General features: G+C 38.5%; 1 protein-coding gene across 6 annotated transcripts in view; it reads left to right on the top strand.

The window, feature by feature from the left end:
* LOC139453258 (cGMP-specific 3',5'-cyclic phosphodiesterase-like) overlaps window positions 1-15185 on the top strand; it is a 151697-nt gene extending 136512 nt beyond the window's left edge. For 3 of the 6 annotated variants that reach the window (XM_071234882.1, XM_071234886.1, XM_071234883.1), the window contains 7 exons: window positions 1508-1608; window positions 2314-2391; window positions 4621-4759; window positions 5132-5215; window positions 7816-7939; window positions 9653-9858; window positions 11161-15185. In XM_071234882.1, coding sequence (XP_071090983.1) covers window positions 1508-1608; window positions 2314-2391; window positions 4621-4759; window positions 5132-5215; window positions 7816-7939; window positions 9653-9858; window positions 11161-11328 — 900 coding nt within the window. In that variant the 3' untranslated portion in view covers window positions 11329-15185. Of the gene's footprint in view, window positions 1-1507; window positions 1609-2313; window positions 2392-4620; window positions 4760-5131; window positions 5216-6226; window positions 6341-7815; window positions 7940-9652; window positions 9859-11160 lie in introns of those variants that run through there. The other 3 variants (XM_071234884.1, XM_071234885.1, XM_071234887.1) reach the window with 3 other exon arrangements.
* Window positions 15186-15589: the final 404 nt, after the last annotated feature.

The following is a 15589-nucleotide window of genomic DNA, read 5'->3' on the forward strand; positions in this document are numbered from 1 at the left end:
CCTCCACATTCAGCTGACAGGCCGTGGTATAACTAAAATACTGTTTGTGGCGCCGAAACCCCAACTCACTGCTTTAGACCCGCTACCTCTCTGTGTTGTTGGGCGTAGATACTTAGTAGGGAAAATCTGTCAGATTTTGTTTCCAGCGTAGCTTTTCTCAGGTTAATAAGTACGTAAATGTATCAGTTTTCAGTAAATTGCAGTTGTGTCCGTAAATAGACTGGCTACCAATACCGGTTATTGGCTTCCGTAGGATATATATTTCTTTCTAACTAAACCGTCAAACGCATTGTGCATGTAACTTCAACTAAACTGCAGATGCATTAGGATTTCTATAGTTTCCAATGTTAAAAGTACTTTTAACAGACGTTTGGAGTAAACAGACATCGAAACGTATAAAAGCAAGTTCAATAAATTCACAGCAAACATATTATTTTCAGCATTTAATCGGTATTTCATTCCAAAATTCTCAACATCACATTTCAAATTGGGACACAGTTAATTAATTTCCGTTTGCCTCAGAGGCATTTGTTGAGATTCCTTGGCTTACTTTACAGATAACATAATCGTCGTGCGTTCGCAAACTGTAAATTGTTATCAATACATGTTTTGTCGAAAATATTTTAATCTTCTCCCGGGAGCACATTTGTCGACGTCAGGATTCAGTGATGGGAATACACTTTTTGTCTTCAACCGTTCCTGCGTTTGATGGCGAACGTGTCTTAAATCCCATTATTGACGATTCTGTATTTCATTCGTAAGCGACAGTCACACATTCATTCAAATGCAAGAGCATACAGAAATCAAGGCATTTTGTAAGAACCTGCAAGATGGAAATATGTCACAGCGACGAAAAACAAAGCAAGAATGACAGATAAAACCTCAAAGAAACCTTAAGTTACAAATTTGGAATGTTTTCTGTGAACCAAATGAATTAAACATCATTATCCCCTCTGATGCGTATCCCATCGCTTCTCAAATTCTGTATATCAGATATATCAAGCCGAATCAGCTTCAAGTTGGACTGAAGTCATGCATGTTACCTTTTTGCTGAAACCCACAAGCATTTTGACAGGTTAAGGGTCATAATTGAGCCCTAATGACCATGCCCACAATAACAAACAGGTGTGCATGAAAACAAAAGGGATTCTGAAATTCAACGTCTACATCTAACATGAAAGAAATTTAATGAAAACATAGTATTTTCTGATTAATCTAACCTAAGATGTACAGAGGCACGTCACCAATGCTGTTTGTGTGAATGGCAGGTCAAAACCTGTCCACGTGCCGCGTGCTTATCGAAAAGGCGGATAATGAGGATCGGGGATTACCATTGATTAGATGCCATCATGCACCGACAGCGACTCGTGGTGTCAAGCACAGGTGTATTTTGCCCTAAGCCAGATTTGATTTCTTACATGCCTCCTTCATAAATCTGGCATTTTGCCATATGCGGCTTTAAGCAACGTGCGGTCATCGTCGCATTTAATGAATGTTTTTCTTCCAGGGCAATAACATCTTCCAGTCCTTATCTCCCGGGGACTACCGCAAAGCAATCAAAATGCTTGAACATGCAATCCTGTCGACAGATCTGGCCATATACTTTAAGTAAGTTGATCTGAGAATACAAACTCCAATGTTCCTTTCAAAAGCAGGTTCGTGTTTCTTGATTAAGGGAGGCCTGGTTCAATAATCTATTCAGATTAAATTGTATTGCATGCATTCATTTACAAATAGTTTGAATGTCTGATAGATGTTGCGGAATGATTTCCAATACGTTTTCTAAAGACAAAATGTTCTGGCATTGCCCATTTACTGATAGGAGTTAATGAATGCCTGCCCTTTGTATGTGTTCCTTCCATGTGCATGTCATGTCCGGCAAATGTATCAACAGCAAATGTGACCAACCATGAAATAAGGGACCTAATGGGTGAAAAATCACATTTTGACTTTTCATTATATTTCATAACTACAGTATCTTTGGAACACAAAAATACTATTCGCAGGCTTCAATTCATATTTATTACAGAGATACATGACATAAATATTTGGACTCTTTTTCCGACTTAAAACTGTTTATGTAATAATTACAGTTTTTTAGACATGATGCCTAATGAATTGAAAGTAGACATGTATACTGAAGGTTTTGAAATAATGCCATAATACTTTACGTACTAACAAGAGAAAAATAAGATATGTTTCTAAAGTCCGCGCTCATAGCGGTCTTGACATCAAACCTCACAGCACAAATGTATCCTAGCACCCATTAGGTCCCTTTTGTCCTTGTGGGTCACACATAGTGATATATTACAGGAAACGAGGAGACTTCAAGTCATTGATAGAAGGTGGAGAGCAAACGTTTGACTCAAAATACAAGAAGGATCTTCTGAAGTAAGTTCGAAATAGTTAGAACAAATCGTGTAATTGTTAGTTGAGTAGTTGATGGGTCAACACATATACAATGTATCATGTCAGTGATGTAGAAAGGTTGATGATGTTGGAGATTTAACGAGCGCTTCCGGGGGACCCGATTTCGCACTCGGCGAAGATAGGAAAGCACCAACAGTTCGGCGATGCAACCACCGTGACGACTGACTTAATTTGAATCGGTTAAATTGTAGATGGTCGGCAACTTTGCTCGCTGCAATGGTTGGGTAGTCCGAGATTCCCAAACCTCAAACACAACCCGTGAAGATTCGGGGTAGAATAGGTCATCAGCAACGAATGCTGGATCGGGATCGGGTGGTCAGGCTCGCTGACTTGGTTGATGCATGTCATCGTATCCCAAAGCATGGATCGATGCTCATGGAGAACATGAGGGGTGTCGAAATACAATATCTATTTCTTTCTCGCCGCAAGTGTTTTAAACTAGCCATTAAAATATGACGAATATGAAGTACCCGCCACGATCCGCACAAATCTGAACACATTGAAAGGGATGTTATACTCTCATGTTCACTGCCGACCGCCTCCGTCTAGTGGTACAGCGTCCGCCCGGAGAGCGGAAGGTCCGGGGTTCGATCCGCGGCCGCTTCATATCAAAAGATGTTAACAATGGTACCTCTTGCTACCCTGGCATTAAGGGACTAAAACAGGACTAGTCCGGAGTCAGTACACTATGTTTAAGTGGCGTATTCATGTTAAACTGTGGCATGGTATCTCAGTGGGCTAGCACCATAGACCGGCATCATCCCGGACTAGTACAAGCAGCCACACACACGTGCATGCACGTCACTATATAAATGTAATGTTCTCGGACGCAAAGTTAAACCCCATTTCACCTCACCTCATGTTCACCTCCAGTCTTGGTTGAGTCGTTGTAAGTAGGAACATTTCTCACTGTAAAAAATAACTGTTTGATGAATCTGCGGCATTAAAATAAAGTTAGCACAGAAAAAGTCATGTATGAACGACTTGTTGGGATTGCCAATTAGCAGAACTCTCTGTTTAAAAAACAACTTTCACTATTCAACTTGTGTTCACGCCAATCCTTTTCTACCTCCCAACATTGTTACTTTCACATATATACGCAAATATAAGGTGTCTTGTTTTAATAAGACAGGCATGTTATTTTGATTGAAAATATCAATTTTATTTTCCCCCAATTAACAACCCTCTTCATTCACTTTTAGAATCTACCTTTAAATTAACAACACACAATGCACATAGATAAATATTAACCAGACAGGGCATGAACCGGAAAGGTTTTTTTCTTGCCAAAAAGATACATCTAGACGTACAAGTTCGTTTTGGGTAGCAGAGGCTACAGCCACCTTCTCTCAATCAGCTGTTCTTGTCCACGGAGACAAAATGATAATATTTATTTGCAATCAAGGTGAAATGCGGCTGTTTTTTTCCACGGAATTAATACCCTGTCCTCGCTCACCGCTATTTACTTCCACATCAGCCGAACACATCAAACGCCTGAAATGTTTGTTTATCGCTGTTACCATGACAATAGTTAGACGCAAAAAGGTGCTTCATCGCCATTCTCCATCTCCACATGGCATGTGAATTAACGAGAGCACCATTAAGACAAATAATTGACTAATTAGGGCTTTGTTCAAATTTGCGATGACATTAGGTCTGCGGTATATTTCAATAGAAAACCCATAATGGAACGCAGATGTCAATCATAGGTATCGAATATTCCTGAACATGAAATAACCCTAATACATCTTATTATTGATAACTCATTCCATGGTTGTTCGGTACTTGATTTAACCCCTTTATGTTGCGTTTAATAGGAAAGTCAGATAAATATAAATATATTTAGAATTATAATTTTTTTTCAGGAATTCGAATGCATTTTACGTATTGATTCGCTGGCAACAATATCTCTTTTATTGAATTTTGGAATGTCTATTCCTTTTAACTTGAGACTATCAGCCTGACGAAACGATATTTTTTCAAGTTTTACGTTTATTCATCTCTGGTCAATATTCATGAAAATTACACGTATTTAGCTTTGGCTTACTGGGATAATCTAGCCACCGCACACTACATCGTGCGAACAAAACAGATTCAGCAGCATAATCTGGCATTTCCAAACACTTGGCTCTGCTGTTCACGGCAGAAAATGGATACTTGATGTAATGTGTCATGTCGATGATGTTGCAGAGCAATGATGATGACGGCGTGCGACGTCGCTGCGATTGCTAAACCGTGGGATATCCAACAGAATGTCGCCCAGTTGGTGGCTGGAGAGTTCTTTGAGCAGGGAGACATTGAAAAGACAAAACTAGGAGAGCAGCCAATAGTAAGAATATTTCTTCTACAAGTGGCAAGTGATGTTATGTAAATCAATACTAGAGGCACATTATTTAGTTATTTGTTAATTGCTTATAATGCATGCCATATATATTACTTGGCATTGAATTATAAAACATGTACAAATACGGTACTGGCAAGTTTCTAACAAAATGAGATATGGTTAACGTGTAATTGCCAAGAAGATTTATCATATTAATGTCATATTTAGGTATTCCAATTTTGCAAGTGAAGGTAAAGGTGTAACTATATGACGGATACATTTCAGAAACCGAGGTAGACTTGTGCAAGCAACATGCTGCACTAATTTCAAGGGAATTATCTATGTTTGCATTCTTATTTGGTATTGGTCATATTTTAGCCAATGATGGATCGGGACAAAAAGGATGAACTCCCAAAGATGCAGGTCGGCTTCATTGATGCAATATGTATGCCAGTCTACAAGGTGAATAAGTTACTGTTATATGCTTGCTTTGATATTACATAAACAGCTCTTTTGAGTGTCTAAAACCAAACATTTGTTGAGCATGGATAACCCAGTGAAACATTGTGTGTACACATGTTGGTATTAAAGTCAGACCTCGCTATGACGTCGACGCGCCCTATTGTATTACCAATCTTGGGAATATGACTATGAACATGGCAGTCGGGTAGCCTGGAGGTTCAAGCGTCCACTCGTACCGCCATAGACCCAGGTTCGGTTCCAAACATGGGGAAATGTACGAAACCCACCCTTTGTGCCCACCCCGTCCTGCTGCTGGAATACTGCTCAAGACGGCTTAAAGGCTAGCTCAAGCATTCATTGTGTATATGTTACGACAGATCCCCAACTCTTGGTGACAATTGTATACATGAAAAGTGTATTATATTCCGAATATTGGACGGGAGAAAACTGATTTGGCCATTATATTTGACAATTTGTATAATTTGTATGTCAGAAACACAAAGTTGCGACTCTATTGAACAAATATCAAATATCTGTTAAGGACTTTAGTGTGAATTACGATGTTCAAGGTCTGACTTCCTACCAGGGAGTATGGCACCGAACAGGAGGATAAAGCACCAAACACTACACAAGAATAAAAAATGGGGAAATGGTCCTCATTTGCCATGTTTTCCTTTCTCTTTGGGTTGATAGGCTAAGGTCAGCTTAACAGGCTCTTGAAATTGTTACATGTGGCTTTCTGTTCCATGAATGCAAATGAAAAACGGCACTAATCTGGTGTTAGTGTTATACCCTTTTCATAATTACATCTGTATCCAAAGTGACAATACCAAATTCTAAGGACATAAATTCTGCAGAGTGCAATAACCAAAAATCAAATTCACCTTTCGCATCCATCGCAGGTGTCACTGCGACATCAACGATTGTATGGATAGAACAGAGCGATGTTTAAGATTCTTCCATTGTGATTTGTGATTAAAGCTATTTCAATGTCGCTCAATGTCGCTTAAGATGTTCGCTGACAAATGGACCCGTCTCGAGCCCTTACTGCAGGGTGTTCAGACTAACAGAGACAACTGGCACCAGATGTCAGAGAACGAGGAGGCCGACCAGAGCAGTGGTTAAGTGCGGCACAGCGACATCTTGTACACTCTTATTATTTTCGTGTGCCTGGTTGTCGTACTATAGTAGAAGCAACACTTGCATGGCTTCAGTTTCGGATATAGAAGATTTATATTCACATCATATTAGTGATTCGTATGTATAGGTAGTATGATAGCGATGTCATGTTTGAAATGTTATTCGATTGATTGATACATACAGTTGCCTTACTTTTGCTGGAGATGATGGTAATTGAAAGAAGTAATAGTTCGGCTCGTGTATTGTCATTAAGTGCTTACTGTCTACGTGATAGTTTGTAAGTCATAAAGACACGGTTTGTAGGTCTTTCATTATAATACAAATACGTAAGCTCATCGATAACTTGAAAATAGCCAAAAGTAAGAGGAAATCAATTAGACTTAAAAGCATGATATAAAAGCATCATGTTTAAATATCCTGAACAATCCTGAACTAATGACACGGGATTGATCATGATTGGATTTCAACCACATCACGAACTTTTTAATTGAAGTGTGTAAAAGGATATAAAAAGCTTATTGTTCCTAACTATGAAAACTTTGTAAGTATAGTCTTTTGACAAAAATGTAAAAGTACCCGTATTGTTTGTCTGGGTTTGGTATAGGAATGGTGTTTCGAACTGATATCTTTTCTAAATTTTGCGTTAATCCTTTAACGCATCCTTTCGGTACATCCTCTATATACAAGACTGAAGCAATGTTGGGTGTCGTTGTTGTAATCTACATACCCAGCAACTTGTCATACAGATGAAAACATATTGGATGATAATGTATATTGTCCATTTCCTATAGTTATGAACTTTGAAAATGCATGAAATGTATATTCTTATTACGGTAACATATTCATATATGACTTTTAACGATAGATTTGTCTTGTTAACATAAGCATTTTCTTGCAATTTATATAATGTATTTCTGTGGTGCAGAGCAGTTCTACAGTCAGAGTTGGATGTGTGACAGGATATGATAATTGACACTCACTTTGCACTCAATGTATATTCAAGTCATATCACACGTTAGTGCGTAGCACAGGGCATCGCAGCTGCGTCGGGTCCGTAGAACACGCAATATATTTATGCTTTCGTGTGTAAAATGCTTACGTCACCAGCAATCTGACGTATACATCAATTGCCACTAATGCTGGACATACTGTGGTTCCCCGTTATTTGGAACATGATATCTCAAATTCGAGTAAGAGATCGAAAACTGTCAAATCCGCCCACTTCAATATTGGGTGGCAGAGGGGCTCGGATCTGAACTGAAACTATTTGATAAAATTACATGTGCAATAATCTTGATTTTCACGATTTAAAGTGAAAAATCTAAATTTTTGTGTTTTTGTATCGCTACACATTATTATGTTGAGTGACTGTATGACAAATAGTTCTGCTCTTCACTTCTATGTTGTCTGCATGATCAATGCCGTGTCACTGACAGATGATTTTGGTACCTATTTGACAGCTGTTTGCCTCGATGACTGACAAATTGGACCCATTGTATAATGGATGCCAAAGCAATAGGACAAACTGGCAGCAATTGGCTGATAACATAGATACAGAGTGTAAGGAGTCATCATCTACACCAGGTGCATCTGAGGTCCTGGTGACCTCAAGTCTTGGTGACCTCTGTCTACGGTCTCCCTTGCTCACATGTTTGATCTTGTCCTGTCTAACGACCTTAGTCCTGTTGAACTGTTAACCCTAACAACTGCTAGCAACTTGTTAACCTTTCGCATGCCCCACCCACCCCTGCCCCTCCCATAGTATGGTTCAATTTAGTGGAATTAGTGTTGTCGCAAATGGAATACTGGGAACTCAGATTCAATTTCGTTGGGGTCTTTTTTTTTTGTATGCCTCTCTGCATGTGCATAGCTTTTTCGCCAGTTCTGAACACATTCATTAAATATTAAACGTAAGGTAATTTTTGCATGAAGGTATGATCACTCGGTCCACATCACTACTCTAGGCACCCTCGGCACCATCCTGCATGGTTTGCGCCCTTTGTTAAAATTATTGAACTGACCTTAACTCTGAAAGTAAATTTAAACCGTCAGAACGCATATGCATTAACTGAATCCAGTCCTTATCATTCTTGTTTTCAGTAGTATTCATAGACCATGATATTCGGTACAAAAGACATTGATGAATAACACCAATCATGGCATTAAATGAACATTGCTTCAGAACACGAATAGTTAAAAAACGCATAAAAGCAAACCGATATTTAATTGACCGCCAGTTTGCTTTAGATACACCTAAGCCCACATCAAAGCCATAGAAAATATGGAACTGAAACTTTTGAAAAGCAGTACGATGACACTGATGCTCAGGATATATCTGTTTACTGATTACATGATATAGATATGTGTTTATGGTAAGATTCATACTTTTCCCATGTCCTCTGTCCCCCTCCCCATACCTATAGCAGTATTTAGACGGTATTCCCCATCCCGTTTCTTTATACCCTCATTGGCTGTTGGTGGGGGTATGTGTGCGATGAGAAAATGATGTAGGTATTTTCCGCGTTCAAATGACATTCAAATACTACCAGAATGTCACTGTAGTTGGGTCATGTAATACGTAAGGATGTTTTATCTTATTCACAAGTGTTCACATGCTTATAGTTCAAATAAATAATTCTAATAATTGCATTTTCCTTCTGCTTTTCAACACACTGTATGCACTGAAACAGATAGCATTTATCTTGGCTTCGAATGTTCCGTATCCGGGTCTTAATTGTCACCATCACTCGGCTCTCAAATATAACACAGACTCCTTCCATGATGCCATTATACCATAATTAACTCTGGACACTTTAACTTTTAATAAGATGTTGCTTATTGCATGGTTGGGTGGTAAAGGCCAAAGGGGCATGAAATGTGATTATCATGTACATTAATAAATTGAAATGGTTCTATGTACAATATACGTCGCTCTTCTTGGGTAGAATGGAAGGAGTCGTCTGTAGATGATTAGCGTCCTATTACTAATACTTTTCATTGTCGTGTGTTCTTCTCAAATCATATTATTCATTTTAAACATAAACTGAATTATCATTTCATGAAATTCTGTTATGATTTATTATATTATGTAAATTCTACGAATGGTTAATAATCTTTCTAAAATATAACCAAACAGATAGTCATACTTAAAAAATGTCTCTGGACAAATGCTGCTCTGAACTAAAGATTTCATGTCAACGTTCGCTGAAATATAAATAGCAGTACATCCGTATAAACAATTGGTTCCCTGTTCATAAATATGGACGTGCTAATATGGTGCCTATTTTCTTGAAACAGCCTCCAACACTCCTAAACCGGAAACCGGAAGTAAAACGGACAGTAGCAAAGAAATTCTAAGTTCGTCACCACAACCCTCTCCACAGCCTTTGTCCAATGATCATGTAGCTAGCAAGTCACGTGACACTGATTCAGTCACTCTCGCTTCACAAAAACAAAATGGCGCTTCGTCTCACACTGCACAGTCTGCACACAATGGATCCCAGGTAACATTGGTAACGAAATGTTAAAAGCGTATATCTTTGGAATGGTTGCTTTGTGATAATAGTTACATTTATTGAACTGAAAAGCTTCATTTTATGAAGGAGTATACGTAATGACTGCAATGTCTAAGCTTCGGGTGACTTGCAAAACAGAAATGGTGTATCAATTCGCTTCGACATATACAAGGAGACGACCAGAGAAAGTCAGTTTGACTTATTAGTGCGTGAATATGATTTCTCTAGAATGCATGTTTACCACAATATGTAAGCTCTGTGAGAAATCTGATTCCAAAGCTTTGGGGAATAGATATTAACTTTCGAACCTAAACACTTGCGAAGGTAACCTTTCAGTTGATCACACGTGTTGAGGAAATGCGCAACCATTCCAAAGTTATAGAACCTAAAATCATTTAGCCTAGACAGTTCTTTGGGGAAGGTCATTAATAAGGACTACGAAGTGGAACATATTTGAAGAAGCATCTTAAAGACGTATCAAGATGATTTTACCTTAAAAGATCTATAACAATGATCTTCTCAAGTTTATTAACATTTGGATCACAACGGCAGCATTAATGCAATGTGTCTTTATACTATAATATTAAAAGTACAACTTTTTAACAAGACTGTCAAAGACATGTGTCAACACGAAACTATAGTGAGTGTATTTTGGAAATTGTCACGAGTTTTGGTTTACTTGAGAAAAATTTGGTATGCATGCACACATGTTCCACCGAAATACGTTAATTACGTTTTCTTTCTAAATGTTGTATGATGTATGTTAAAACTTGCACCAAAGTGTGTGTTGTCATTGTTCACTTTCACATAATTGAATTGATGGTTCTACATTTCTATGCTATGTATATTTTAAAGTTAATTGTTTGACATAAAGGACCACTGTTGATATTGCTATTCATACCACAGCGTATCAACTAGCCCATTCCGAATAGAGTAATAAACAAGGACGTCTACTTTAAATAACAAATTGTGTTTCGAACATTTTGCAATTGTCGATTCAGTTGATGTAGGGGTAGAAGCTTCGTAATTTTATAAATGGACATGTGTTGTGTACATATGGCGTCTACTGCCTTGAATTGGCCACGAAATGTCAATAAACACCCGAAATATTAGCTTCACGTAGTCTCTAATATTGCTGTTAATAAGTGTCATACATTTCCTAAATCTGTCTGTGTCTTGAAAGCATTTACCTCATCCCTTGTCCCAGAATTAGGCTGTTATACAACCCAGACGTACGTTCCTAATCATTGTGTCCAATACTCGATATTGTGCATTTTCTTCTCTCCACAGAGCCCTCCAGTTAGTAGTAGATCCGTTAATAAAGCACCACAAAGTAAGTATCAACCAACTGCACATACACCGAAAGCCATTAAACAGGATTCAGTGTGTGACCAAGACTTTTCACCCAAACACTGCAAGAGTAAAAAGCAAAAGAGTGGCTTCTGTGTCATGAGCTGAAACGACCTTATGCACCTGTACCTAGAACTTTCTCAGTGCCAAACTCAAACTAGCAGATGCATCTGAAAGAAGACGGCGATGTACGAAGGGAAGGCAAAACCGTGATCATTGATCTACCAAGCAAACGTAATGGCTTATAGGAACTAAAAGACGTTAGTAAATCGATGACCCTGATGGACTTAAGGGCGATTAGATTACGCGATGAAGAGCCCTGATACATTACAGATCTGTTTGCACTTGGTGTTGAATGACGTTATGGATACGATGGACCTTGCAGGTGAATGAACTGGATATGTTACCCGGGGTGTTGAATGACGTTATGGATCTGATGGACCTTGCTGGTAAATGAAATGGACATGTTGGCCCTTGGTGTTGAATGACGTTATGGATACGTTGGACCTTGTTTGTGACTGAAATGGAAACGTTGGCCCTTGGTGTTGAATGACGTTATGGACACGTTGAACTGACGTTATGGTTACGTTGAACCTTAATCTGATGATGTGGATATGTTTTCTCTGGCGTTGACTGACAATATGGATGAGTTGGCCCTTGGTGTTGACTTGTCGCGATGGCGTTGACAAAGGTTGTGGATCTGTTGGCGTTTGGTGTTGACTAACCTAGCGGAGGTGCTAACTGGTCTTATGTAATCTGTTGGTTCGCGATTTTGACAGACGCAATGAATATATCTTTTTGATGGACCATGTAGATATTATTTATGGACAGGTTTCATGGGCGTGACTGGCTTCTACCAACCTTAATACTTTACATAGTTTATCATTCTCTTTCTATTTGATTAGCCAGAATGAATATAGTGGGTCTGATTGGTCTTTTATGTTTGCATAGAACGTATTTCCATGAGTGAACACGTTATCTGATTGGCGTAAAATAATGGTCTATCTAGCTTAATTGATTTTGTCCTGGAAAGTCGGTGTTGGTTCTTTCAAACCTCTCAGTGAACATTCTGAAGTCATATTTTGGTTGGCTACAAATTTGTCCAAGTAGATTATTATCTGGTTTACGTTTATCTGAGTAGGTCTGTCTGTGTCTTCATTTTCGGTTCACGGTTATACCAGCAGATGCGATAGTTCCCTGTCTTCACATTTTGTTCACGGTTATGCCAGTAGAATCAGATCTTCACATTCTGGTTCACAATTATACCAGCAGAGCCGAAACTTCTACGTCTTCGCCTACTGTTTCGCGGTTGTCAAATTAAATCCGAATCCTCTATGTCTTCATCTTCAGGTTCGCGGTATCCACGTACGTACACATTACTAGCTCCTCAGATTCTACTTCATGGCTCTCAAAGTATAACAACTTCTAAAATCAATTTATGTTACAGTTTCACATTTTGCGATGCGATGCGATGTGTTAAAATCTGTGTCATTTATAGGTTTTGTATGACTTTAAAACATGAATCAACAGTGTGGCATTAAGGAATTTCGATAAGGATAAATAAATTCATTTTGCATTCCACAAAGTAGCAATCTAGCCGAAAGTGCTGAAAGTTTGCTTCTCATAGTCGTGAACATTCTGAGCCAGTTAACACGACCTGTGGTACTTTTGTGGCTAAGCTCGTTTTAAAATATCGTTTATGCTTTGGTGGTATTTAATGCTCGAAAGAGTCACGTCGGTAACAATGATACTTTATTTCAAACACTGCCGACTACATGTATTTCATGCAGAGGGAGATTGAAAAACGTATCTGGTACCACAGGAACTGTTGTCATTTCGCCTTTCTTGTAGCCAAATTATATGTCGATTTCAGTATGTTTAGAAGTCACATCTGTAATACTGCATGTTTATACCTTGATTTCCTCTGAAATTTCCACTGATTGTGTCAGAATGTGTCGTCAGTGTCAGAAGCTCACTGTGATATGTCTTGTCAGATATTATCGCGGACTTGATGGATGTGGTTTTAGGAACACCTCGGCCATTGGCGATGTCAAAACGTGTAACTCGTATTGTTTCTAAAATATACCTATCAAATCAAGCGTTTCTGCTTTGATTTATCGAGAACATGGTGAAATCAGTACCCTCACTTATTTTCTCACTCCACATTTAAAGCAGATTGAAGCTCAATGCTAAACCATATCCTCAATGGTGCATATATGAGAATTTGCCAAGGTGATTCAAATGTATCTCACATGATATAGAGATCATGCAGCAATATGTCATAATACGCCAAACAACACACCTTTATTCTTAAAACGTGGTTCCCATGTTGTAGGGTAGAATGCATTTATACACCACTGTTAACCTTGAATTTGTATGTTTCTCACCAAATTTTACACTATTGAAACAGTTTTGTTTAATATACCTCAATTTATGTCGACTGACAAGAACGGATAACACGCTGTACGCGATGTCATTATCTATATGTACTGTTTACCATTCGTTCTTGTTAAGTATCGAACAAAGCATCCATCAGCTTTTACACAAAAGCATGTCATTAACATATCACATAGGAGCACATCATCCCTGAAGGGGCATCGCATTTTATACCATCAGTTAGACCTCGTTATATGAACTCATTTACGTATTAAGGGCAGGTCTGTAGAAGGGTTGACAACGGCATTACTTCGTAACAATGCTTTCAAATATTTGTGATTGACAATCAACAGAATGACAATGTGCTTGTTCCTGCACAACGTTAACATAACAATAGGATAAAATTATCAATATATTCTAGTACATGATATAAGTTTTATCTTGGAAATTTATCCATAGAATATTAATATTGGTGACGTTAGGTTTATCGATAGCAAACTGGACAATATATATAATGTGTGGTTTTATTTTGTGTGAGATGATCGCCTTCCTTGGGGAGTCAACGTGTAATTTGAACCCTGTAAGTGCTACATTATAAGGGCATCATTAATCTGGACACAAATCTGTATCACTGCAATAAGCACTTTCATGTTTATTGGGTGGTTTCTATAACGCTAACCTACATTGTTCATCATCGCAAAGCTGTGTTATAGTACGTGTTGCCATTACTGAAATAAACTTAACCAGTTTTGTTTGAAAGGTCATTTGATGGTTCTGTTGAGAATCAATGTTTATAGTTTAGGTATGCACACGTATAATGCCATCTTGTTTGCAAACATGAGATGACAACCTACACGGTTGTGATAACGAATAACATATTATAATGATACTCACTTGAAAAACCCTGCACATAATCATCGTGAACGTGTGCTTCTCATTTGTCAAATACACATTGTAAATATATCTGTACTATTTGTGATATTACGTGTACATATGCAATATGTATGTTTCTCACGTGTTTGTACATGAATTAAACGTGTTTTCTCAGACCTAACACCAAATATCATGTGTTCCCTTTTTGACACAAAGTATTCACATTGAACACACTATGACAGTATGTTATGCTCACAATAAGCAAGTTGTACTATTATTCATTTTGTTATTATTGGAAACGTTTGTTGAGGATGTTGTACCCGAATTGTGAAATTTATAATAAAGTATCGCTGATTCAACAAATGCCGTGGATATGGGTACCTTTGGTCCGTTCTGGGGAAAGTCGATCTGGTGAAGCACATGAAGTGATTCCATGTCCAATAAATAATTTATTTTGGTAAAAATAAACAAAAACATTTCTCTTTTTCTAAAAGTGAACATAGCCTTAGTTTACCTCAATGTGAAAGTCGGCATTTCGGATCGGTTGCCTCCTCTACAATTAGAATTTGGTTTGTGTAACGTCGGTGACGGTAAACGTGAAAAGTGACGTTGTTAGGTCAATGGTCGTACAAACTATCTTCGACATCCGTTTCCAGTTTCATACATTTCTTGTTGACTCATTTGTTCTATTAAAGCTAAGTGATTCTCAAAGCAAAGCGTTTGTCGTTACTGCTGACTTACCATCATACCGTACATCGTATTCAGAGGGGCGGTCGGGTAGCCTTGTGGTTAAAGCCTTCGCTCGTGACGCCGAAGACCCGGGTTCGATTCCCGACATGGGTACAATGTGTGAAGCCCATTTCTGGTGTCCCCCCGCCGTGATATTGCTGGAATAGTGCTAAAAGCAACGTAAAACCACACTCACTCACTCTTATTCAGAAGATCCGGGGTAGATCAGGTCTTCAGTAACCCACGCTTGCCGTAAAAAGTGACTTTGTCGTGAGAGGCGACTAACGGGATCGGGTGATCAGGCTCGCTGACTTGGTTGCTGCATGTCATCGATCCCAATTGCGTGAATCGATGCTCAAGATAACAATCACTGGATTGTCTGGTCCAGACC

Source organism: Haliotis cracherodii, unplaced genomic scaffold (assembly GCF_022045235.1).
Source record: "Haliotis cracherodii isolate W230 unplaced genomic scaffold, xgHalCrac1.p SCAF_9, whole genome shotgun sequence".
Classification (NCBI taxonomy): domain Eukaryota; kingdom Metazoa; phylum Mollusca; class Gastropoda; order Lepetellida; family Haliotidae; genus Haliotis; species Haliotis cracherodii.